This window comes from Bos indicus x Bos taurus, chromosome 3, assembly GCF_003369695.1.
Source record: "Bos indicus x Bos taurus breed Angus x Brahman F1 hybrid chromosome 3, Bos_hybrid_MaternalHap_v2.0, whole genome shotgun sequence".
Taxonomy (NCBI): Eukaryota; Metazoa; Chordata; class Mammalia; order Artiodactyla; family Bovidae; genus Bos; species Bos indicus x Bos taurus.
In genome coordinates this window covers 108498450-108525786 of record NC_040078.1, presented here as the reverse complement: position 1 = coordinate 108525786, position 27337 = coordinate 108498450, and the positions used below count along the sequence as shown (strand labels likewise).

Sequence of the window (27337 nt, the reverse complement as noted above, 5' to 3'; positions counted from 1 at the left end):
CAAAGTCATGACCTTATCCTCTTTTTATATAAAGTCAAGCAAACTTAAACTTAGCCAATAACCAAAGTTACAAATATCACAGGCACAGTAGACAGAGACTTCCTGATGGTTTTTTTTTTTTTTTTTCCCTAAACCAGGGAGCCTAGACAAACTCTCAGGCTCTTGTATCTTCAGTACGCCTGGCCAACTTACAGAAAAGTTCGGAGGTCTCCTAATCAATGATGAAACTTCACAGAGAAAATATGTATAAAGCTACCCATGTCTCTAATCATGACTTTATATATATACAGAGGTATTCCTATACATAGATATGCTCCTAATAATACACCTTTTTAAAAGTAGGCATTCTATCTCTGGCTCCCCTGGTGGCTCAGATGGTAAAGAATCTGCCTGCAACGTGGGAGAGCTGGAGTGGGAAGATCCTCTGGAGAAGGGAACAGCTACCCACTCCAGTATTCGGGCCTGGAGAATTCCATGGACAGAGGAGCCTGGCAGGCTCCAGTCCATGGTGTTCCAAAGTGTCGGACAGGATTGAGTGACTCACTTATTCTGTCTCTAGCAAATGTAAAGTCATGAGAGTCAAAACTATCTTCAGGCTTGCTGCGTGCTGTCCTCCGGGTTAAGGAAACCACAGAGATCCCATCTTTTCCTCCTAGGAAAGGAGAAACAGGAGAAAAAAAAAAAGGATACAGAAAGTTTCTGGTTTCCATTGTCTTTAGCTTAGTGGGGTTTATCTGTGTCTTTTGGAAAATCTATACATAAGAAACTATTTCCTAAAAAAATCCCTGAAGTTCTACTACCAAAGACATAAGCAAAGACATCTAAATAGCCACAGAGTCAAAAAAGGAAAGTTTATTTGAGAACAAGAGTGAAAGCTTCCGCACACATTTGACAAGGTAGATGTGTCTTGATAATAGCCGCCATCCACATTTTAACTCTACCAATATTACCACAAATGGGACGTATTTTTTCTAACAAAGATTTAGACGTATGTAAAGGGCTATGACTAAATAGAGTCAAAGGAAAGTTGAGGCCCCACAGCTTATCCCTTAGACATAGGACTTAAATCAAACAATCCAGTCTCCTAATGCAGTGGCTCTCAACTTGACTTCTTATCAGAATGCCAGGGACTCTTGAAAAGAATATCTCCACTATTAGACTATACCCAAGCAAGAGTCTTTACGGGGCGGGTAGGACCCAGGCATTAGCGTTTTTTTAAGCATGCCAGGTGATTCCAACGTGCAGCCAAGGTGGGCGGCCGCTGCTCCAGAGGCAGATAGCAGCCATCAGCAGGTTCCTCGGCCCATCCACTCCGTTAGGGAGGGGCATCTGCTGGTGTTGTGGCCTCTCCACAAACCTGTCATTTACTCTGCTCTTGAACTCCAGGCGTTACCAGTTTTGGGTACAATTTGGAGCCCTTCCATTTGCCTTAGTGATTTTTACAGCAATATTTAACCAGGCAAATATCATCAAAGAGAGAAAAGTTGGAAAGAGAAATTTCCATAAGGCATGATATGAATAAATAAGTGAAAAAACAAAAAACAATCTCAGGTTTAAAAGTAAAGCATGACACAAAATTCTGTAAAGCAATTATCCTTCAATTAAAATTTTTTTTAAAAAAGTAAAGCATGAGAAGTCAAAGCCTGTGAAATTTTATTTATACAAAAGAATAAAAATATTTTAAAAGGGTTGATTTAAACTTATGTTTTTCAGTTTTTCTTGTTCCTTGAACATGAAACTGCTTTCAACTCAGAAAGATTTAAGGTAGGTAATTATTAAATAAACACCCTTTACCTTCCCTCGGCAGAAAAACAAAAAGCCAAGCCCCATTCTATTTATGGTAAACCAGATTATATTCAGTTAAGAATATTGGCAACTGCACAAAACAGATTATCAGATATGTCAGCAGGAAGGTATGAGCTGTACAATGGCATTACAAAAAGTCCCCAAAGAAAATAAGATGGTAAAAACAATAATAGAAAAATGGTAAAACACAAACAAAATAAGAAAACGTCAGATATTTACAGCCTCCCTCTGAAATGTGACCTGTGTTCTACATTCAGCATAAAACAAACCCAGAGAACATTTCTCCATGCGCATGACAGATGAAGCTGGTGCCAGCCAGTTCGGGGCTGGGGGGAGACATTCCTTCCGAGAAGGGAGGAATGAACAGTTAGCAACTTGGGAGTATAACTGTGTCGTGTGGTTTCCTGCAGTTCTGTTACTAAAAATGACACAAAGTAAATGACCCAATGCGGTCTTATGGAAATGACTTGTTTGTCACCACATTTCAGAACAAACAACTCAGAGTCACAGGCACTGGGGCCTGGGAAAGCAGAGGTGGATGGCCACACACGCAGGTGAAGGATGCTCATCTTCGTGAGGTCGGAGGAGGGAAGCAGGGCTCTACAGCCTGGAAGCATCTGCACTAATGAGTCTTCTAATAGTCCTGAAGAGAGAAAAACAAAAGTCCCAATTTACCCTCAGCAGAACATTGATAAATTCTCATCAACAACCCTGCCAGGAGACTGTTCTGTAATCAAGATTCTGTTTCAAATGCAATGGACATTTCACATCTGAAAGTGGCCTGTCTTCTGAGTCCCACAAAGGGACAGAAGTATCAACTCTTCCTTATCAGACCTGAGAACTCACCAGGCAGAGGCATGGCGGGGGGTGGGGTGGATGAGGATATGAGAAAGAGTAGTATGAACAGTTGATTATTTAATCAAATGTAGTTTTTCTTCACTTAAAAATATGTGACCCTTTCTCTCTCCAAAACATAACAGAAGAACATCAATCTAAAAGTTGAACTGTGTCCAGATGGACACCCCAGACTTTAAAACAAGAACTGTGACCCCAGATTAGGAACATTCAAGAAGGCAAATACATCTTTCTAACCATTTTCAAAATTTACCAGCCTCTATGAAATGGTCTGGCTGATACTTACAGCTCGTGGTTTTTTGTTTAACTTCAGATCAATCCTGTGATGGGAAAGATAAAAGAGATATTTGCATTTTAATTTACAGAAAAAGGGTCCAAGAACCAGCTACTGCATAGGGCACAAGCTATAACAAAGACTATTTGGTTAAGTAAAACCCACATTCTTCATTAGACTAAGTCACATTTAGTTGTTTACCCAGATATTACTGAGCAAGTATTGATTAAAAACATGAGCAGATACTCTTGCCACAAGGTAAACTTAGATGACTCAAAAAGAAACAGACAACAGCCATTATGAAAGCCATACAATTTTTAGAAATTATTCCAAAATGACACGTTAAAGGGCTTGGATTAAGAGGACATGCTCTACGTTAATATACTAGTTCTGCAACTACATCGCTGTCTGAGACACAGAGTAATTCAGAACAGAAAAGAGACTAGGAGTTTGTATTTCTGGATGTGAAACACAAAAGCAATTAAACACATTTCAATTTTTAAATCTTCCCACAGCAAAATATCAAGATCTTAAACTATTAACCTCCTTATGAAGCAAAGCCGGGACATCAATTTAAATATGATTAAAGTAAAGGTTATCTTATTTTTCAAGAAATCGAAATGCATAAAAGTGAAGTTTACTTAACTTTGCTTAACTTATTAAAAAATGTTACCTCCATCACGTTTTTGTTTTTAAAAAAACTTCCCAGCCTAACCTAATATACATACCTATAATCAAACAGATAAACTAGGGGTTAGAAAGGTCTCAAAAAGGCATACTGGTCTCTACACACTAGACACACAGCACAAAGACTAGTTCAAATCAAACTTACTCAAAGTCATAATCAAACATGCCAGACGGGCTGAGGGCAGCATTTGAAAGGAAGAAAGCAATAGACGTTAATAATGTACTAACTGAATAAATTAGTTGATTAGCCACCCTAGCAAGTTTGTAGAAACAATATCAGTTTTAAGAATCTTAAGCCACAAAGTTTAAAACATCAAAGCACCAAAGATTCTGGGGTTGGGAGACTCCCTTCCTTCAGTGGATTTCATATCAGAAGAAAAGACTATAATAAGAAAAGTTATTTCATTAGAAAACTATAGATACCTACAGGCCTTCTATTAGCTGCTAGATTGAGAGTTAGAAATTTTTAAATATTTAATTGTAATGAAAAATAAACAGGGGATTAGAAGAAACAGAGAAAGAAGGGTTTAGTCACATAATGAAAGGTGCTTTGAAGACAGTACCAACAACTCAGTATAATGTACTTTCGCTAAAATGAAAGATTAAAACATCATAAATTTCTGGAGATAAAAAACATTTTGTAATTTCTAACTCAGGTTTTATATTTGTGTCCAAACACAGTATTACTTTTCCCAGCATTCATGCTAGAAGCCAAGGGTCGAATCAGAGTCTTATTCCGTAAATCATAGAGCCACATTACCCTGCCCCTGAAACGGTGGAAGGCAAGTGAACTGTTTACATCAGCACTACTATTACGGAACACCAAAGTCTGCAGGGAAGCCGCCATCTACAAGCACCCAGGCCACAGGAGTCTAGCTGGGAGAAGCCCACAGGAGCCACTCTGGGCCATCTCTGCTACAGGACCATGGGCTGGGGCAGACCTCCAAAGAAGACATTAATCAGGGGCACGACACCCGTCCTTAGCTGGCTCCAGAACCTTGCAGGCTGTAGACAGATGGTAAAGCAATATGCAAAACGGCTGTTATTTCCTCCTAGCTAATGTTTGCAGGAACAAAGCTAGAATAAAGCTTAACTTCAACATCCTTTATGCAACAGTTTCACTTAAGACATTTGGGAAAAGTATACAGTAAGTGTACACACCAGGAACTGTCAGAAATTTAACTTTCAGTCTAACTTTGATCAGAAACTAAAGAAGTAGACTGTACCTACTTAATGAAAACTTCATAAACTACTAGAATTCTAGAGCTTGGTACAGTAGTAAAAACCTGTCAGAGCAGCTAGAGGTTGTAATTTCAACTTTCTTCTTTAAACACACTGGGATTTACTGTTCCGATATCATGTAAAGCATAAGAATTTAGAATCCTGTGATCAATTTATGAATGCTAAAGATTATTCGATAGATTTTCATATTCTTGAAAAGGTCGAATAAAAGTTATTTCTTTTGCTAAGGTACCTATTTATTTCCACTTTGTTTACTCATCACTAAATAAAGCCTTGCACATGGCGGGTATTCATACCTTTATTGAAGTAATTTACCATTGACTTTTATCGGACAATATGGAGCGTGGAACACTGGAGGAGAAACAATACTGCACTGGGAGCAGAATCACAAACGTGTAGACAAAGCGCTCCCCACCCCCACCCCCATCTGTGGGACCAGCGAAGACACTGGTCAGGGGTGAGGGGGTTGGGCCAGACACAATTCCACACTAAAGATGGCAGGAATCTGAGAAGGTGTGCTAAATGTGTTTTCTCCAGAAAGAAGGGAAATCAATTCCATTCTCTTCCCTTGGGGCAGGTGAGTCGTCCCTAAGGCCCACAGAGAAATCCAGCCAGATACTAAACCAGGGGGATGACAAAAGGATTCTGCTTTCGAAACAAAAAGCCCCACTGTGAAGGCAATAACTACCACCGAAGATCTTTTTAAATCCTAGTATTTTTCTGGAAGGAGTTAGCTCCTAAGGCCAGGAGAAGAAAGGCAGGAAAAGCTATTCCTATGGAAATCTACTAGCAATCCACAAGGAGAAAGTTAAGTTCGATGTCTAATTCCTTTTTATCAGCTGTTTGTATCATTAAGGAAAATAAGGTATAACCTGAAATACACAACAGCTATAGAGAGTCTTATCATATACCAGGAATGGAAAAAGAAATGTCCCAGAAACTTTCAAGGAATTTATCCCCTCCTCTAGATACTCTGAAATAGGAAAATAAATTGTTACATTTAAAATGACACTGAAGTAAACTTAGCGAAAGCAACACAGAGCATAACCTTTTTATCTTGACAATTAAAAAAAAAATACTTTAAAGAGTATGGCTCTCTGCTATTCATGATAAACTGGCATCGGTCCTGTCATAGTAATCAAATAACCTGTAGCCTTACTTAAGAAAAAAAAGGGGGAGACAACACGATGCAATTTTTGCTCTCTCTTACTATGCTTACAAGACTGGCCTGGTGATGTTTGGTTTGCATAAAAATGCTCAGTTGCAGTCCTCAGTCACTATCTGGATACTCCTGCATCTAAAACCACCACCAATGACAAGAAAGACTCTTCAAAGAATTAAAGCCTCAGCTGATGCCAAGGAGGCTTAAACCTGGTAAGAGTTAATTCTGTATCATCCCTGCTTGCCACATCCATTGAGCTAACGACTGTAATGCCCTGGGTGCGTGAGGGCATGTTCTACAGGAGAGCTCAGACCAGAGGCAAGCTGAAAGGCAGGGGACCCCACCCATTCCTTGCACATCCCCTCGCATCTCCTCAGCATGCAGGCTCCTAAGAGGAGCAGGACAAAAGCCAGCCTGTTGGATGTCTGGTTTTCATACCTCCCAGAAGAAGGTTTGAGGCCAGGACAAGATTCCTTCCTGGAAAAACTAAGAATTTCCCTGACTGCAACTGGACGGCTTCAGATTACCTGAGCTAAGAGACCCCGGCACTATCATACAACCCCAAGCAGAGTGAACGCTGAAATCCTCTCTGGGTAACACCTGACCTCTCTGTCCACTGGTGTGATTCCTAGCTCATTAGGCACTACAAAAAAGCACGGTGAACAAACATTATCTAGGAAGGCGCTCTTGTGAATTACAGCCTTTATATTGTTCTCTGGCACTCAAATCAGCAATTTGTGAAGATAAGCAATCACAAACCTTGTATTTAAAAAGTAAAAAGGCACATCAGCTCATTCTCTCCATCCTCCAGGGAATAAGGGTAGGCAGGATCAGGACTAGGAGGCAAAAGACTTAGCTCATCCTGCAGCTCCCCACAGGCTTCCCAGGTGGCGGCAGCGGTAAAGAACCCGTCTACCGATGCAGGAGACACAAGAGACACAGGTTCAATCCCTGGGCCAGGAAGACGCCCTGGAGGAGGGCATGGCAACCCACTCCAGTATTCTTGCCTAGAGAATTCCACGGACAGAGGAGCCTGGGGGGCTGCAGTCCACAGGGTCCCAAAGAGTTGGACATGACTGAAGCGACTGAGCACGCGTGCACACAGCTTGCCACAAGCGAGTGGCACTTTGCCAGTACACAGATTCCGCTTCTAGTTCCCTTTACCTCCTCTGAAAGGATTTCAAATTCATCTGACTAAACAAAAGTTTTATGGTCTGGAAGATCCCCTAGAGAAGGGAATGGCAACCCACTCCAGTATTCTTGCCTGGAGAATTCCATGGACAGAGCAGCCTGGCAGGCTACAGTCCATGGAGTTGCAAAGAGTCAGATACAACTGAGCAACTTTCACTTTTCACACTAGAAGCAGTAAGCAGGATGTCTCCCTTCACAGTTACTCTAATGCCCACCAACTCCTTCCTTAGAGAAAAATTAGCCTGCTTCATTAAGACCAAATGAGTTTCTTCCCATCAGCAACAGAAAGACCACACCAATCCTGAAGAACGTTTATTCCAGTAAAGACCCTTCACGGCAATGGTCAGTGGAAGCTCTAAGTGGCTGGGGACAGGGCAGAAGTGCAGGGGTTGGGGAAGGGTGGTCCCTGCCACTGACCTGTGCCGGTTTTTATTCTTTCGCTTTTTATGGCTGCTGTGATGACTCCCTGTGGAGGTGGAAGAAGCAGCCTTCTGTGGTTTCACTCCCTGCACAGATCCATCCAGATCCTCAGGGTCCTCCTGGTTGGGCTCGTTTTCCTGATTGTGGAAGTCTGGAGAAGTGTCACTTTCCGTCCCACTTCCTGGCTCCCCTGGAGGGAAGAAACACAAGGCCCCCAAAGCATCATCAGTACTGATGGACTGATGGACAGGCAGTTTGTCCATCAGTCCAGAAAAGAATTTTCGAGCACTAAAATATATAGTACTACCCTCAAGGACCATATATTCCAACTGACAGGAAGATCAGTTCAGTTCAGTTCAGTTCAGTCACTCAGTTGTGTCCAACTCTTTGCGACCCCATGAATCGCAGCACGCCAGGCCACCCTGTCCATCACAAACTCCCGGAGTTCATCCAAACTCACGTCCATCGAGTCGGTGATGCCATCCAGCCATCTCATCCTCTTTTGGGCCCCTTTTCCTCCTGCCCCCAATCCCTCCCAGCATCAGAGTCTTTTCCAATGAGTCAACTCTTCACATGAGGTGGCAAAAGATACATACAGTCAAAGCATCAAAGTTACCAGAGTGCTGAAAAACTTGTAATCTGAAACAGTGTAACCAGAGGCAGCAGATTTAAGGACAGCTGAGAGACTGTACCACACAAGATAACCTCGCTACATAGCAGTTACTGAAACACAGAATACACTAATGGGAGTAATAATTACACAAGAAGCATTATCAAAAACAGTATATAAGTCTTCAGGAGGTGAGAGATGACCTTGGGAAAAGATCCTACAGCTGGCCCTGGTTCCTTGCCAAACTACACAGGAATCTTGACTTTCCGTGAAGAAAAAGGGTCAAGGAGGAGAAGAGCTCCACCACCGAAGTTACTCTGAGACGCCTTAAGAATATTATTTTAAAAGTGGTAATAATACCCTTCAGTTGACACATATTCCCAATTTTAAAATATCCCTCAGATACATTAAATAAGCAAATCAAGAACAATTTGTATAAATACATGTTTTTAAGAAAAACTACACATACTTTGGTAAAGGTACACTTTTTCTTCCTGAAAGGAACTCCTTGAAACTTAATATAAAAGGACAGAGGAGGAGAAGACTATCACTTCACTGAACTGAGGAAGAATCCCAAATATGTGTACATTACCTGTTTTTAAAAATTTTCAAAAGGAGTTAGGTGAACAGCAGAACGAAGGATTAGCTTTCTTCTTGTTACGTCTTTGTAATATAAACTTCTAGGAAGAGATTTCAAATTGAGTAGCACAAGGATATTAGAGCTAAAACAAAGAGGTAGTCCCCAAAAAGCAGAAGGGAGAAATCGAAGCAGATCTCAGCAGTGACGAATCCCTGCCTTTGAACACTTTATGAAAACAGAAGAGGGAGCTCTAACACCATTAAGCTAGAAAAAGTATACTAACCAATCCTGTCCTGAAATCAAAGTGGAATTTATAAAAAATCAGCACAAGAACTTCAAAACTTACTACACAAAGCTACAGTAACCAAGACTGTGTGGTATTGGCCTAAGACCAGACATACAGGTCAAGAGAACAGAATTCAGAGTCCAGATATAAATCCTTACATTTGTGGTCAACTGATTTTCAACGAATGACAAGACAATTCAATGAAAAAAGAACAGTCTTTCTGACAAATGGTGTTGAGATAACTGGATATCCACACACAAAAGAATGATGTTGGAACAGTATCTCACACCATATATAAAAATTAACTCAGACTGGACCAGAGACTCAAATGTAGAAGCTGTAAAACTCTTAGAACTCACTGGATTAGGCAATGGTTTCTTAGATAAGACCACAAAACCAAGCATAACAAAAGAAAAAATAAGTAAAGTGAACTATATCATTTATATACAACTCTTGAACTGAAAATCACACCCCAAAAGTAAAAACACAGCCCACAGCAGTGGGGCAGGGGCAAAGTGGGCACACGGGGCCAAGCACATGGTCACACATGGAAACGAAACTGGTAGTGAGCACGCTGCAGTGCACACACACGTCAGAATATGGTGTGTTCATACCATGCTTATAAACCAGTGCCACCTAAACACACACACACACAACCCACAGAACAGGAGAAAATGTATTTGCAAATCATATATCTGATAAAGACTTGTATCTAGAATATATATTAAAGAATTCTTAGAACTCAGGAAGACAAACAAAATTTTAAACATCAGCAATGGATTTGGATAGTTCTCAAAAGAAGATATACAAATGGCCAAGGTGCACAGGAAAGGACGCTCAACATCATCAGTCATTAGGGAAATGCAAAACTAAACTACAAGGAGGTAACCCTTCCGAACACTAGGGTGGCTATAGCAGAAAACAGTAACAGGTGCTGGTGAGCATGTGGAGAAACTGGAACCTTCCAATGGGGCTGATGGGAATGTAAACTTGCACCCTCACCTTGGAAAACACCTCAAAAGGTTAAACACTGAGTTAACAAACCACCAGCAACTTTACACCTGAGAACACATTCAACAGAGATGGTAACACGTTCACACAAAACTGGTCATAAATGTTCGCAGAAGCACGATTCACCGTGGGCGTCCCTGATGGCTCAGTGGGTAAAGAACCCACCTGCAGTGCAGGAGACACAGGAGACATGGGTTCAATCCCTGGGTTGGGAAGATCCTCTGGAGAAGGAAATGGCAACCCACTCCAGTATTCTTGCCTGGGAAATTCCATGGACAGAGGAGCCTGGTGGGCTACAGTCAGTGGGATGATGGACACGACCGAGCAACTAAGCATGCAAAAGTCCGTCAACTGATAAATGCATAAATAAATAAAAATGGTATATCCATACATTTCCAGCAAATTTGGAAAACTCAGCAGTGGTCACAGGACTGGAAAAGGTCAGTTTTCATTCCAATCCCAAAGAAAGGCAATGCCAAAGAATGCTCAAACTACTGCACAATTGCACTCATCTCACACACTAGTAAAGTAATGCTCAAAATTCTCCAAGCCAGGCTTCAGCAATATGTGAACCGTGAACTTCCTGATGTTCAAGCTGGTTTTAGAAAAGGCAGAAAACCAGAGATCAAATTGCCAACATCCGCTGGATCATGGAAAAAGCAAGAGAGTTCCAGAAAAGCATCTATTTCTGCTTTATTGACTATGCCAAAGCCTTTGACTGTGTGGACCACAAGAAACTGTGGAAAATTCTGAAAGAGATGGGAATACCAGACCACCTGATCTGCCTCTTGAGAAATTTGTATGCAGGTCAGGAAGCAACAGTTAGAATTGGACATGGAACAACAGACTGGTTCCAAATAGGAAAAGGAGTTCGTCAAGGCTGTATATGTCACCCTGTTTATTTAATTTATATGCAGAGTACATCATGAGAAACGCTGGGCTGGAAGAAACACAAGATGGAATCAAGATTGCCAGGAGAAATATCAATAACCTCAGATATGCAGATGACACCACGCTTATGGCAGAAAGTGAAGAGGAACTAAAAAGCCTCTTGATGAAAGTGAAAGTGGAGAGTGAAAAAGTTGGCTTAAAGCTCAACATTCAGAAAATGAAGACCATGGCATCCAGTCCCATCACTTCATGGGAAATAGATGGGGAAACAGTGGAAACAGTGTCAGACTTATTTTTCTGGGCTCCAAAATCACTACAGATGGTGATTGCACCCATGAAATTAAAAGACGCTTACTCCGTGGAAGGAAAGTTATGACCAACCTAGACAGCATATTCAAAAGCAGAGACATTACTTTGCCAACAAAGGTTCATCTAGTCAAGACTATGGTTTTTCCTGTGGTCATGTATGGATGTGAGAGTTGGACTGTGAAGAAGGCCGAGCGCCGAAGAATTGATGCTTTTGAACTGTGGTGTTAGAGAAGACTCTTGAGAGTTCCTTGGACTGCAAGGAGATCCAACCAGTCCATTCTGAAGGAGATCAGCCATGGGATTTCTTTGGAAGGAATGATGCTAAAGCTGAAACTCCAGTACTTTGGCCATCTCATGCGAAGAGTTGACTCATTGGAAAAGACTCTGATGCTGGGAGGGATTGGGGGCAGGAGGAGAAGGGGACGACAGAGGATGAGATGGCTGGATGGCATCACTGACTCGATGGCCTTGAGTCTGAGTGAACTCTGGGAGTTGGTGATGGACAGGGAGGCCTGGCGTGCTGCGATTCATGGGGTCGTAAAGAGTCGGACACGACTGAGCGACTGATGTGATCTGATCTGATCTGATCTGATATCCATACAATGGAATACAGGCATACCTTGTGGATTTGGTTCCAGACCACCACAACACAGCAAGCATCAAAATAATGAGAGTTACACAAATTTCTTGGTTTCCCAGTACATGTAAGTTATATTTATACTATACTGTAGTCTATTAAGTGTGCAACAGCATTATGTCTAAAGAAATGTACATGTCTTAATTTAAAAATTAGTCCAGTTCAGTGGCTCAGTCGTGTCCAACTCTTTGCAACCCCATGAACTGCAGCATGCCAGGCTTCCCTGTCCATCACCAACTCCCAGAGCTTGCTCAAACTCATGTCCATCGAGGTGGTGATGCCATCCAACCATCTCATCCTCTGTGGTCCCCTTCTCCTCCCACCTTCAATCTTTCCCAGCATTAGGGTCTTTTCCAATGAGTCAGTTCTTCACATCAGGTGGCCAAAGTATTGGAGCTTCAGCTTCAGCATCAGTCCTTCCAATGAATATTCAGGACTGATTTCCTTTAGGATTGACTGGCTGGATCTCCTTGCAGTTCATGGGACTCTCAAGAGTCTTCTCCAACAGCACAGTTCAAAACCATCAATTCTTCGTTGCTCAGCTTTCTTTATAGTCCAGCCCTCACTGTATAGTCCAACTCCACACATGACTACTGGAAGAACCATAGCTTTGACTAGACGGACCTCTGTTGACAAAGTAATGTCTCTACTTTTTAATATGCTGTCTAGGTTGGTCATACCTTTTCTTCCAAGGAGCAAGCGTCTTTTAATTTCATGGCTGCAGTCACCATCTGTAGGGATTTTGGAGCCCAGAAAACTAGTCTGTCACTGTTTCCCCATCTATTTGCCATGAAGTGATGGGACCAGATGCCATGATCTTAGTTTTCTGAACGTTGAGCTTTAAGCCAACTTTTTCACTCTCCTCTTTCACTTTCAACAAGAGGCTCTTTAGTTCTTCTTCGCTTTCTGCCGTAAGGGTGGTGTCATTTGTGTATCTGAGGTTATTGATATTTCTCCCAGCAATCCTGATTCCAGCTTGTGCTTCATCCAGCCCAGCATTTCTCATGATGTACTCTGCATATAAGTTAAATAAGCAGGGTGACAGTACACAGCCTTGACATACTCCTTTCCTGATTTGGAACCAGTCTGTTTTTCCATGTCCAGTTCTAGCTGTTGCTTCCTGACCTGCATAAAGATTTCTCAGGAGGCAGGTCAGGTGGTCTGGTATTTCCAACTCTTGAAGAATTTTCCACAGTTTGCTGTGATCCACACAGTCCAAGGCTTTGGCGTAGTCAATAAAGCAAAAGTAGATGTTTTTCTGGAACTCTCTTGCTTTTTCCATGATCCAGCAGATGTTGCCAATTTGATATTTTACTACTAAACAATGTTAAACCATCATCTGACCACACAGGGTGGCCACAAATGTTCAACGTGTAAAAAGTGCAGTATCTGCAAAGTGCAATAAAACAAAGTATGCCTGTACTATTCAGCATTAAAGAGATGCAGGACTTCTCTGGTTGATTAAGAATCCACCTGCCAATGCAGGGGGGCACAGGTTGGACCCCTGGTCCGGGAAGATTCCACATGCCATAGGACAACTAAGCCCATGCCGGTACCAAACTACTGAACCCGAGAATCTAGAGCCAGCGTTCCGCAACAAGAGAAGACACCCCAGTGAGAAACCTGTGCACAGCAATGAAGAGTAGCCCCTGCTCACTGCAACTAGAGGAAGCGCGTGCAAACAACAAAGACCCAATGCAGCCCAAACTAAACAAATAAACAAATGCAGTACGAGCAAAGTTATGACCAACCTAGACAGCATACTGAAAAGCAGAGATATTACTTTGCCAACAAAGGTCCATCTAATCAAGGCTATGGTTTTTCCTGTGGTCATATATGGATGTGAGAGTTGGACTGTGAAGAAAGCTGAACGCTGAAGAATTGATGCTTTTGAACTGTGGTGTTGGAGAAGACTGTTGAGAGTCCCTTGGACTGCAAGGAGATCCAACCAGTCTAGTCTAAAGCATATCAGTCCTGGGTGTTCATTGGAAGGACTGATGCTGAAGCTGAAACTCCAGTACTTTGGCCACCTCATGCGAAGAGTTGACTCACTGGAAAAGACCCTGATGCTTGGAGGGATTGGGAGCAGGAGGAGAAGGGGATGACAGAGGGTGAGATGGCTGGATGGCATCACCGACTCGATGGACATGAGTTTGAGTGAACTCCAAGAGTTGGTGATGGACAGGGAGGCCTGGCATGCTGTGATTCATGAGTCGCAAAGAGTCAGACACGACTGAGCGACTGGACTGAACTGAACTGAATACATGCTGTGTTTAGGGGTTTTAAAGTGTAATTACAGTAGAAACGGTCTACCGTTTATATAAGTACCATATGATCCAGTAATCCTACTTATGAGTATTTATCCAAAAGAACTGAATCAGGATCTTGAAGAGGTATCTGTGCTCCCGTGTTCACTGTGGTTCAGTTCAGTCACTCAGTTGTGTCCGACTCTTTGCGACACCATGGACTGCAGCACACCAGGCTTCCCTGTCTATCACCAACTCCTGGAGCTTGCTCATACTCATGTCCATCGAGTCCGTGATGCCATCCAACCATCTCTTCCTCTGTTGTCCCCTTCTTCTCCCACCTTCAATCTTTCCCAGCATCAGGGTCTTTTCCAATGAGTCAGTTCTTCACATCAGGTAGAAAAAGTACTGGAGTTTCAGCTTCAGCATCAGTCCTTCCAATGAATATTCAGGACTGATTTCCTTTAGGATTGACTGGTTGGATCTCCTTGCAGTCCAAGCGACTCTCAAGAGTCTTCTCCAACACCACCGTTCAAAAGCATCAATTCTTTGGTGCTCAGCTTTCTTCATAGTCCAACTCTCACATCCATACATGACTAGTGGAAAAACGATAGGCCTTTGTTGGCAAAGTAATATCTTTGCTTTTTAATATGCCATCTAGGTTGGTCATAGCTTTTCTTCCAAGGAGCAAGTGTCTTTTAATTTCATGGCTGTAGTCACCATCTGCAGTGATTTTGGAGCCCCCAAAAATAAAGTCTGTCACTGTTTCCATTGTTTCCCCATCTATTTGCCATGAAGTAATGGAACCAGGTGCCATGATCTTAGTTTTCTGAATGTTGAGTTTTACAGCTTTTTCACTCTCATTGTGTTCACTGCAGCATCATTCAATAGCCCAGACGTGGATACAACTTAAATGTCCATCAACAGATGACTGGGTAAAGTCAAAACAATGGAATACAGTATTCAGCCTTAAAAAGAAGGAATCCTGTCATATGCCACAACATGGATGAACCTGGAGGAATCACGCTAAATGAAATAAGCCAGTCACAGGAAAGCGAATACTGCATGATTCACTTTTATGAGGAATCCAAAACAGTCAAACCCACAGAGGCAGAGAGCAGAACGGTGGGCACTGGTGGCTGGGGGAGGCGGTGAGTGGGGTGTCCTTCTTTGATGAGAGATCGGCAGTGCGACCCTGCACAGTTAACGACACCACGCTGTGCACTTAAAACATCTGTGGATCTTATGTTTAGTGTTCTCACCACAATTTAAAAATGATCATTAGGAGATACATGGTGAAGGGTACACAAGAAACAGGCGTAGATTTCTGAGACTTTCAGCATGATACAGGGGGTGGAGCTGAGGGCAGGCAGGGTGTGGATGAGACAGGACGAGCCATGGTGTGATGGTCGGGAGGCAGTGTGACAGGTACACAGGCATTCATTATTTTGTCTCTATTTGTGTAGATTGAAAATTTACTCTAATAAAGAGTAATAATAAAATGATCTTTTTCTCTTTTATTTTATCCCAGTGATTTCTCCCAAGGTATGCCTTTAAGAATGGGAATGACAAGATTCTTTTTGGTAAGTCCAGGGTTGTTTCCCAACACCAACAACCAACTCTTTGATTCCCTAGATACCAACAATTCAACTTAATTCTGACCCTAACTACTGAAGTCAGGGCAGACCCGACAGTTTAAGGGTTCAGTCCCATAAGAGTGCTCCCTACTTTGGACACAAGTCCTGGGCCTCCCATTCCTCCAACAGACCAGCTATAAATCCGAGGTCAATGATTCACTAGAATAGCTCACAAAACTCAGGAACACTACTTCCTGTCACTGGTTAATTATAAAGGATACAAGTCAGAAACAGGCCAAAGGACGAGGCACACAGGACCAGGCATGGGAAGGGGCGCAGAGTTCCTTGCCTTGTCTGGGTTGGGAACCTGTCCAGTGTCGCATCGTGTTCACCAACGGTAACTCCATTGTTTAGGGGTTTTCACAAAGGTTTCACTATGCATGGTCAGTCGCTCAGCCATGTCCAATTCTTTGTGACCCCATAGACTGCAGCCCATCAGCCTCCTCTGTTCATGGGATTTTCTAGGCTAGAATACTGGAGTGGGTTGCCATTTCCTTTTCCATTCACTATGCAGGTATGATTAATTAACTCAATCTCCAGTCTCAAACTCAGCCCTCCCTGGAGGTTTCAGGGATAAGGTTCAAAGTTCCAAGCTTCTGATCAAGGATTGGTCTTTCAGGGAATCAGCCCCATCTGAAGCTCTCTGACTGCTCTTTTGCATACTAGTCATTCTTTATATTCTGGAGCATCCAAGAGTTTTAGGAGCTCGGTGCCAGGAAAGGGGACAAAGACCACATACACCTTGCCCCTTATGCCACGGACAGTAACTGTACTATATTTATGAATATCACTCTGACACAGTAATGCCACTTCTGGGATACTGTCAGACAGAAATTAAAACTGCATTATAAAAAAGTATATGGGTACAAGGATGTTTACTGTGACACCATTCACAGTGGGGAAAACAGAGATGATGGGAATATTCATCAACAGAGGAGGCACCACCAGACTAGCAGGTATTTTTCAGCTTTTAAAAAGAATGCAAGATGCTAGGACCTCCCTGGTGGTCCAGTGGTTAAGACTCCATGCTTACACTGCAGAGGGCATGGGTTCCATCTCTGGTTGGGTAAGTTCCACATGTCGAGCAGTACAGCCAAAAAAAAGAAATCTTATGGGACTTCCCTAGATCCCACATGCCACATGGCATGGCCAAAAAAAAAAAAAGACAATATAAGACACGAACAACAGCTGACATGACGGTCCGTACTGTAAGCCAGGTCCTGTTGCACACACTTTAAATATATTAACACACGGAACCCTCGCAAAAGCTCTATGGTTACGATGTCCATTTTACAGAGAGAGGGATGGAAGGCTGGAGAGGGCAAGGAATCTGCCCAGAGTCACACAGCTCAGAAGCTGTAGAGCTGGGATTCAAACCAGATGGCTTGAGTCCAAATCACACTCTTTAATCACAACTCAACACTGTTCTCAGTGTGTGCATTGAACTGGCAGGGCCATGTGTGACAAAACAGTAAAAAGCAGACAGTATGCACCAATCCACTATCTCTATTAAAAAAAAAAAAACAACCTCCAGCTCTGTGTGTGTGTGATCATGTCCAGAAATATATGTTAGATTAAAACCAAGCTGTTAATGCTGGCTACCTCAGGAAATAAATAACCTTTTTCACATTCACCTCTGAACAGCCTGACTTATAATGAGAACGTGTTATTTTTCCAGCTCAGTTGCATCTGACTCTTTGCGACCCCACTGTAACCCGCCAGACTCCTCTGTCCACAGAATTCTCCAGGCAAGAATACTGGAGTGGGTGGCCATTCCCTTCTTCAGGGGATCTTCCCGACCCAGGGATCAAACCCAGGTCTTGTGCTTTGTAGGCAGATTCCTTACCGTCTGAGCCACCAGGGAGGTCCAAAAAAAAATCTAATGAAATATAAAAAGATGAGTGTAAGATGGAGAAGTGTGGTCAGGACAGTCTTTCTCTCCATTACCCAATTCTATTTATCCAAGTAAAAATTTATCATCTCCCGGGACTTCCCTGGAGGTCTAGTGGTTAAGAATCCACACTTGTCTATGCAGTGGGTCAACTAAGCCAGCACGCCGCAACTAGAAAAGCCCGCACACCACAACTACTGAGCCCACGCCCTCGAGAGCCTGAGTGCCAGAACGAGAGAAGCCCACTCTCCAAAGCGAGAGACAGCCTGTGCACCACAGCAAAGACCCAGCACAGCCACAAGTAGGAACAGCAAAACCATCATCACAGAACACGCACGTGGTAGAGGGCTGGCTGCGGAGACGACAGGCTGACAGGCCATGCGGTCGCAGAAACACTTTGGATCCAGTGCCCTGCGATAACCTAGAGGGGAGGGATGGGGAGGGAGCTGAGTGGGAGAGGATGTGGTGCACCTACGGCTGATGCACGGTGATGTATGGCAGAAACCATCGCAACAGTGTAAAATAATTATCCTCCAATTAAAAATAAAATTAAAAAAAAAAAAGAAAACTTGGGATCCCAGTATGAAAGAAGGGATAAGGGATTAGTGGAGGAGGGGCTGGGCATAGGGGAGAGAAAGTTTAACTAAAAAGGTGGGAGACAAGTAAGAAAAAGGCAAATTAGATATGGCAAATTTTATCTATGTTGCAGTTCTATTCAAATGCATTCGGGAGCAAAATCAACTGCTGACTCATTTGGGAGTATAGCATAGTATAGCAGTTGCTATGGGAGTTCTGAGTCAATGGATGCATGAGTTGGTCATATTCTATAAAGCCGGTACACATGTACCCCCACACACGTGCAAACACATACAGAGCTGCCTTCATCAAATCAAAGCCCTAAGAACTGAGAACCCAGGCACTAAGTGATGTTCTAAATGGTTGATATGGATACTAAGTATTATGGGAGTCAGAGAAGAAAGAGTGGATTATTCTGGAAAAGCTTCACTGCAGGTATGGGATTGACACTGGACCTTGATAGAAATGAGAGGCCAAAATAAGTACGAAACAGAGCACAAGCCAAAGCACAGAGGTGAGAAGACACAAGGTGTACTCGAAACAAATAAATCAAACACCACCTCTTAAACCGAGAGCCTGGGAAGTGACGAGAGAAGTCATAACTATCAGACTGGGAGATCTAATCTAAGGGGACGATACAAGCTGATGTTAAGAGAACTGATTTGTTGCTTAACCTTTCTGAACCTGTTTTCTCGTCTGTAAAACAGGAATTCTATCTCTCATGCGTTGAGTATCTCTTATGATTAAGATATTGAGCTAGACACTGGGGGCTACAGCCATGTTCCCTACTTTCAAGGAACTGATAATCTATGCGTATCCTCAAGGAGTAGCTTTAGATTAAATGAGATAATGCAAAGTAAAGTGTTTCGTTTCCTTCGTCAACACAAGTAAGTGTTCAAATCTCAACATGTTTGAGATCTACAAACACACAAGTCAAACTCCAAACAATCAGTCAAGGTTATGTGCAGTAAAAGAGCTGCTAGAAGGAGATAAGAGAGGAAGTCATCCTGAATTTTACAACAGGGAAGTAACACCAAACAACTAATATGCACTGCATTCTCTGTGCCAACCTATGTCTTAGGATTTTTAGGCTAGAAGCAGCTTATAAGAGGGACGGGAGCTAGGGAGACTAGATTAATCACGGTTCCACCCTTATGGCAGAAAGTGAAGAGGAACTAAAAAGCCTCTTGATGAAAGTGAAAGTGGAGAGTGAAAAAGTTGGCTTAAAGCTCAACATTCAGAAAATGAAGATCATGGCATCCGGTCCCACCACTTCATGGGAAATAGATGGGGAAACAGTGGAAACGGTGTCAGACTTTATTTTTCTGGGCTCCAAAATCACTACAGATGGTGACTGCAGCCATGAAATTAAAAGACGCTTACTCCTTGGAAGGAAAAGTTATGACCAACCTAGATAGCATATTCAAAAGCAGAGACGTTACTTTGCCAACAAAGGTTCGTCTAGTCAAGGCTATGGTTTTTCCTGTGGTCATGTATGGATGTGAGAGTTGGACTGTGAAGAAGGCTGAGCGCCGAAGAATTGATGCTTTTGAACTGTGATGTTGGAGAAGACTCTTGAGAGTCCCTTGGACTGCAAGGAGATCCAACCAGTCCATTCTGAAGGAGATCAGCCCTGGGATTTCTTTGGAAGGAATGATGCTAAAGCTGAAACTCCAGTACTTTGGCCACCTCATGCGAAGAGTTGACTCATTGGAAAAGACTCTGATGCTGGGAGGGATTGGGGGCAGGAGGAGAAGGGGATGACAGAGGATGAGATGGCTGGATGGCATCACTGACTCGATGGCCGTGAGTCTGAGTGAACTCCGGGAGTTGGTGATGGACAGGGAGGCCTGGCGTGCTGCGATTCATGGGGTCGCAAAGAATCGGACACGACTGAGCGACTGATCTGATCTGATCTGAAAGTACAAAATGAGACCACAAAGTAATAATCGTTTTCTTCCTCAGCTCATGGAAGCAGAAGGCAAGGGACAGCAAGAGAACTGGGTTACAATATCTCAGGGCACAACAGTAAGGCGTCAGTCGACTAATGCTGCCACCATGAAAAGACACACGCGTTTGCCTCTCACTGACATAAAACTGAGCAACTCATTCTTAGAGCAAGTAACATCAGACTTTAAGTTTAATAAATCTACAAATGAGACACTCTACTTAACGGACTAGCTATTGAACAGTCTGAGGCAGTGGCTTCAGAACAACATGAAACGTTAAAAGGCAGAAAGGAAGACACGGAGAACCGTGCTCAAGCATCACTTACCTGCGCAATGACGTGGATGCCGGAGGGGTTTGCTGTGATGAAAGCTTCAGAGAAGCCCAGGAAAACAGACAAGGGAGACTGCTGATCCTTTTACAGGAGAACTAGATAAAATCTGCCTGTTTTGTTTTTCATTATTGTTTTACTTTATTCTTTTAACAAAAATATACAATGCTTCACTAATTAGGACACAATTCCCCTTTGGGACTATGCTAATCCATTCTCTTCCTAGTGCAGGTACATAAGAAGCCAAAGGAAACAAAAGCAATGCATGCTTGAGGAAAAATTTCAAAACAGTTTAAAAACAAATGCCCAAAATATAAAACTCCAAAATCCTTGAGATATGAAGACATAAAAGTACAAATTCTAAGAGAAAAGGTTGTTTCCTCCATTGACCAAAGATCAAGAACACAGGAGTCATTCCACAGAATCTGTTATACAAAAATTTGGGGACAAGGGAGAGATTTTATACCATGGAAAAAAAGACTGAAGGGCAAAGCAAACCATTCTGACAGTCATAGTAAAGGGAAAAGAAAAAAAAGGACTTAGTCCAACTGATGACGTTGGTAGAAAGGAGTCAAAGCCACATACCAAGTTTTGAAGGCGGGAGAACAGAATACTCTAACAAAATAATTGGGCAGACACACTTTGAAGAAAACGGCACAGCTCAGTTTTAGACAAAATGAATCTGACTGTGTGGAAATATCTAGAAGACATTTTCTAGAATTTTCTAGAAATGCAAGACTAAAGCTCAGGGAAATGAGTTAGGGACGAGGCTAAAAACTCAGAAATCTGTATACAGAAATAATAACAGAAGTCACTGAGTAGTTCTAATTCCCAAACTACCAAAATCCATTTTCCTCAAACCACTGCCCTAATGCAAACAAAACAACTGGATCCCACAACAAGACATGCCATGGCAAAGTACCCAGCCCCAGTACAGAAAGCAGGGTGAGTTTCAGAGTGACCCGACCCACAGGGAGAGCATCCAGTCCAGCTACCTAGAGTCTGGTGCAGAAAGGCAAACCTGCAGCTCCTAGTCTCATTACGAGAAATTAGAAAGGGGTCAGACTGTATGGCTTAAGTACACAGAACGATACATTTCTCTACAAAGTAAATACAATCTGCTCTCCATTTTAAATTTAAGAACACACAGGTACATTCCTGTCATAGTATCAGAATTTCCTAAGAATGATTAAATTGGGTACATGGGGATTTATTAGATATGTCTGAAATGTTGGATGATAAAAGGGTTATTTTTAACTAAGAAAAAAAATTTCCTAAAACTTAACAGGAGTGAAAACACATTTCTGTGTCTTTGAGCAGCTAAAGTCAATCTTCATGTGACTGAAAAGGCAGGAAGGATACGGTAGTTTCTTCCACCAGAGAAAGACATGATTAAGGATATCCAAAAGGGCTCCTAACTTCCAGAAAGAGGCAAGAGAAAGACATGCAGTCTTCAGATACACAGTTGGACAGAAGTTAAATATAGGAGTGATGGAGGCTCAAATATAAATTGATGAAAAAGTAAAAAAATAAATAAATAAATAAACTTACTCTTTTCAATGAGCTGGTCCTGAACTCCTGCCAAAGCACTCACTGCCTAAAAGAAAAAACTACCAGTTACCAAAAAAATTATTACAGGTCTCAGGAGAGCACTCACAGACAGAAAGGAAAGAGACACCCTACTCACAGACGGACGGGAAAGGGAAAACTCACAGAAATTTAACTGAGGGCTCCCTTAACAATGGGCCACAGAAAGATCCTTCCCCCTACCCCACCTCACTTACAGCTGCTGAAGTAACTGAGGATTTACTGAAGAGCCGCTCTGCTTCCTTAAACTTCCGGTTCCTTCTATCGTTCTTGCTATTGGAGTTTCTAAAACACACACAAGAAACTCATTGTAAGCACCAAGCTACTCCTATGGCTCAAGCTGAGGACGCCCCAGGACAAATACAAGGAAGTCTTTTTTTGTTTTAATTATGGAGTTCATTACGGAAACACCTCCACACCACTTGGATTGACCAAAATGACATTCATTCTGAATGCCTACATACATAGCAGTGTTTTCCAATGTATGATATGTGATCCACTGTGACACATGGGATTACTTTAGCTTTAGGTTCAGAGTCATTTTCACGTATTTAATATGTATTTATTTTAATGCCTATTATTAAAAACATCTAGCACAGACTAGTGCTATGAAGTATCTCTGTTTAATAACCTGAATTTAAAAAATTTAAGGAAAGAACCAGGGGTCCTCAGAGAAATGACTGATGCCAGGCCTGGGACAAGAAGAGTACAAAGGGACAGCAAACAACCAAGTGCTCAGAACGCAGGGTCATGTCAAAGCAATCAGCTGGGGGGCTCCCTCCGGCCACTTCTGGGACAATTTAAGCTTTCCTGGTGGCTCGGCTGGTAAAGAATCTACCTGCAATGTGGGAGACCGGGGTTCGATCCCTGGGTCGGGAAGATCCCCTGGAGAAGGGAATGGCCACCCACTCTAGCACTGCTGCCTGGAGAATCCCATGGACAGAGGCGCCTGGCAGGCGACAGTCCATAGAGTCGCAGAGTTGAACACCACTGAGTGACTAACAAGCATCAAAAACAACGATGATGGGTGTGCTGGGGTGTGAGGTCAGTGGGTTGTAAATTCATGATTTATGTACTTCTTTGTATAGATTTCAATAAATGAATTTATACTAAATAACAAAATAAACCTCTGGCGTAAAAAAGTGACAGTTACTAGACCCCAATACACTGGGGGTTTTTTGGGTTTTGTTTTGTTTTTAAATCCATGCATCTACAAGGATTCTAAACAGAGAGAGACAGAATGAAAGGGAAAGAAGATAAAAAGGGACAACTCTTCTTTCGGAATGCTAGCAACAAATGTAAAAGGAACAGTAAAATTAGAATCATCATTTTGCAATCTCCATTATAATAACTGGTTAGATAAGAATCAACAATGGACATTAAAACCAGTGACAAAAATCGGGGGAGTAGCATATTCACACTTCTAAAAAAGTACAACCTCTGAAATTGTTAATTATGAGGAGAAAAAAATTACTGCAATTGTGAAATTACAGAATCAAACTTAGCAGCACCAACAATGGGGCAATCTGTCGTTTTGAGCTGTCTGATAACACAAAGGTAAGCAAGGACTCCCTTGGTGGTCCAGTGGTTAAAACTCCACGCTTCCACTGCAGGGGCCCAGGTTCGATCCCTGGTCAGGGAACTAAGATCCGACATATGCCATGGGGCAGTCAAAAAAAGAAAAAACAACTTGGAGGTAAACAAGAGGTACACAATCAGTAATGCAACACTTTTGCCAAAAATATTTAAAGGATCCCTCATGAAGGCACAACAAGAAAAACCTAGAATTTGTACGTTCTACAAGATAATGTCATAAACAAGCTCACCAATGAAAATGTTGCTGCTGGTGCTGTTAAGTCGCTTCAGTCGTGTCCAACTCTGTGCGACCCCACAGATGGCAGCCCACCAGGCTCCCCCATCCCTGGGATTCTCCAGGCAAGAACACTGGAGTGGGTTGCCATTTCCTTCTCCAATGCATGAAAGTGAAAAGTGAAAGTGAAGTCGCTCAGTCGTGTCTGACCCTCAGCGACCCCATGGCTGCAGCCCACCAGGCTCCTCCGTCCACGGGATTTTCCAGGCACGAGTACTGGAGTGGGGTGCCATCGCCTTCTCCGTGAAAAGGTTGGGAAGATCTTAAATTAAGAGACTAAAGACACATAACAGCCAAATGCAATGCACAAGCACCACCTGGTTGAAAACAAGCTAGCAGTGCATTTTGGGGGCCATTAGGGGAAGTATGAGTAAAGACTGTATATTAGATAATACTATTAACATAGCGCTAATTTTCTAGGCCTAATTGTGGTTAAGAAAGATGTTCTTATTCTTAGGAGGTATCTGCTGACACAATTAGGGACAAAGTGTCCAAGATCTGCTTTTAACTTTTGAATGGTTTAGCAAAAAGTATATATACACCTATGTGGAAGAAAGGGGAGATACAATTACAGAGGGGTGGCGTGAGGGAGATCTTTGTGGTGACAGAACAGTTCTGTATCTTGACTGCAGTGGTGGTTACAGGAAGCGACCCACGTGATAAAACGACAGAACTAAACATACACATTGTACCAATGTCAGTTTCCTGGCTTTACCATCGTACTATATGGTTACATAAAACCCAACCACTGGGGAAAACTGAGTGAAGGCTATATGGAACCTCTGTGTATTGTTTTTTGCCTATGTATCTATAATTGTTTCAAAAAAAAAATTTTTTTTTTAATTTTAAGTATAGATATGGGGATGTATGGGCTTCCCTTTTGGCTCAGATGGTAAAGAATCTGCCTGCAATTCAGGAGACCCGGGTTTGATCCCTGGGTCAGGAAGATCCCCTGGAGAAGGTAATGACTACCTATTCTAGTATTCTTGCCTGAAGAATCCCGTGGACAGAGGAGTCTGGCAGGCTATAGTCCATGGGGTCACAAAGAGTTGGACACCACTGAGCGACTAACAGGCATGCCTGCATAGAGGTGTGTGCTTATAAATTACAGAAAGAGGAGAGAAAGCAAATGTGGCAGCAAGCTAACAACTGGTGATCGGTGAAGGGTATCAAGAGATCATGAACTAGTCTTTCAATTTTTCTCTAAATTTGAAAATTTTCAAAAAAAATTAGAACATTTTTAAGAATAACATTACTAAATAAACCATGGCACAGTTGGCATATAGGTAGGGCAAATCCTGTGAAGGTGGAACTCTTGACTGATTAAAATATACAAAATAGCAAGAGGCATGCTGGTATATAAAATATTATATGCTGTATTCCATTTAAGCCTCACACAACCCTGTACCATCGGCCAGACTTCCCCTACTGTGTAGGATTTGTCCAGGGTTACTCAGTGAGGCAGGGGCTGAACCAGAGACCAAGCTCAAATGCAGACCTCTGTCCCCCGCCACCTTACTACTGCTTCCCTCCAAAGCTACTACCAAGGACATCATAGTCCCAATCACAAATATAGTTGTTGTTGTTTAGTCGCAAGTCGTGTCAGATACTTTGAGACCCCATGGACTGCAGCCCACCAGGCTCCTCTGTCCATGGGATTTTCCAGGCAAGAATACTAGAGTGGGTTGGCATTTCCTTCTGCAGGGAATCCTCCTGCAGGGAATCCTCCTGACCCAGGGAAGAAACCCACATCTCCTGCACTGGCAGGCAGGGTCTTTACCATTGAGCCACCAGGGAAGCCCCATATGCAAACATTACTAGGGCACAAAGCAACACTACAGGCCTCTGTCACTCACTTTTGGTTGGTCAGATACCGATCCCAGCCACGAATAATGTTGCCATACATCTGCGTGTCTTCTAGGTAGCTTCCTTCAAAAGCATAGATCTGTCTCTCCAAGTTTGCCAGTGTTTCCTGGGGTGAAAGACAAGGAAGCAGTTGATGCCTTTTACATGCAAGCATTAAGTCGGACCAACCTGACATCCTGGTAACAGGCTTAGAAATTCAAGTTAAACGACACCACGTCAGCCTTCTGGAGAGAGGGATGACATGAGCAGGGGCAGGCTGTTTCAGACAAGACGGTCTAGACCTGTCTTGCTGGGTGCCTTTAAGAATAAAATGAAATAGACTCTGTCCCCAGAAAAATGTACACCCAGGCAAAAGTCTGCATATACTCAGAGGCTTCGTGGAAACCCAGCTGTCAAGAAACTCCGCGGAGAAAGAGGGTAAGCAGTCGCCACTCCCACGCATAGAAGATACCGCTACGGGAGAGGGAAGGGTGAGCAGCCTTCCAGCTTCCCCTCCCTGTAAGCTCCGAAAGGCTGCCTGCACTGGGCTGCCGGTTGCTATGGAAACCTGGAAGGGCAGCTTCAGGTAAGATGCGCCTCCCGGTGCTCAAGCCAAAAACGCAAGGGGAGGGAGGGCTTAGCCACCAGAAAGCAAGGGGCCCCAGGCGCGTGTCACAATTCCTAATTTCCTAGACTGAGTCTGCTCCCCCTCACCTGTCATCTAAGAAGTCCCCGAATACATCCCACGCCTGCCTATCAAAAGCCCCATCCAACTGATCTACTCCTATTCCCCGCAAAGACATTAACGCCCCTCCATCCTCGAAAGGTCAGAATGGATGTGTGGGTCTCCCCTCCCACATCCGTCTCCTACCCAACCTCCCCAGAGCCCACAGCCAAGCCCGAGCCGATCTCCTCCACCCTGCCGGCACGCTTGCTGCCCAATCGCTCCGAAAGCCCGGAGCCGCCGGCCCTCATCCAGCCCGCAGAGCTCGCGGACCCTCGCCGCCGCAGGGCTCCCACACGGAAGCCCCCACCCGCGGCGCCACCCTCCCTCCACGCCTCCGCCGGCCTAGCCTCCCTCCCCCTCCCCCGCTCCGCGCCCCGCCCCCGGCTCCCGGCTCCAGATCCGCCCGACCGGGAAGCCGAGGCGCCGGCGGGCCGCGCAACGCGCAGCCGTCCTCAGGCCGGCGGACTCCCAGCCGCCGCGCTGCGCCCGGGGAGTAACGAACGGCCCGAAGCGGCTGGGCCGGACCCGGAGACGGGGGCAAGAGCGGGGGCCCCCACCCCGGCACCCCCTGTGCCGGCCCTCACCGCCAGCTCCTGCTTCCGCTTCACAAGCTCCGCCAGCTCCCGCCGGGTGTCGGGGATCTGTGGCGGCGCCGCCTTGTTGTGCATCGCCATGTTGGGCTGAGGCGGTCGGCGGCGGCAGCAGCGCTAGGCTGGGGG

The 27337-nt window shown here is 43.6% G+C and overlaps 1 protein-coding gene across 4 annotated transcripts; it reads right to left on the bottom strand.

Moving 5' to 3' along the window:
• Positions 1-830: 830 nt before the first annotated feature.
• On the bottom strand, positions 831-27337 carry MEAF6 (MYST/Esa1 associated factor 6). Of its 4 annotated transcripts, none has more exons than XM_027537797.1 (8): positions 27203-27337; positions 25903-26018; positions 22374-22461; positions 22141-22186; positions 7635-7827; positions 3768-3797; positions 2948-2981; positions 831-2449 (listed from the first exon to the last, which is right to left on the bottom strand). In XM_027537797.1, the coding sequence occupies exons 1-8, from the start codon at positions 27290-27292 to the stop codon at positions 2441-2443; spliced, it is 606 nt and encodes a 201-aa protein (XP_027393598.1). In that variant the 5' UTR covers positions 27293-27337; the 3' UTR covers positions 831-2440. The 4 variants fall into 4 exon arrangements, with proteins under 4 accessions (XP_027393598.1, XP_027393600.1, XP_027393601.1 ...); XM_027537799.1 differs by lacking the exon at positions 27203-27337 and adding an exon at positions 26763-26874; XM_027537800.1 differs by lacking the exons at positions 2948-2981; positions 3768-3797 and adding an exon at positions 4723-4725 and having other exon boundaries at positions 831-2148.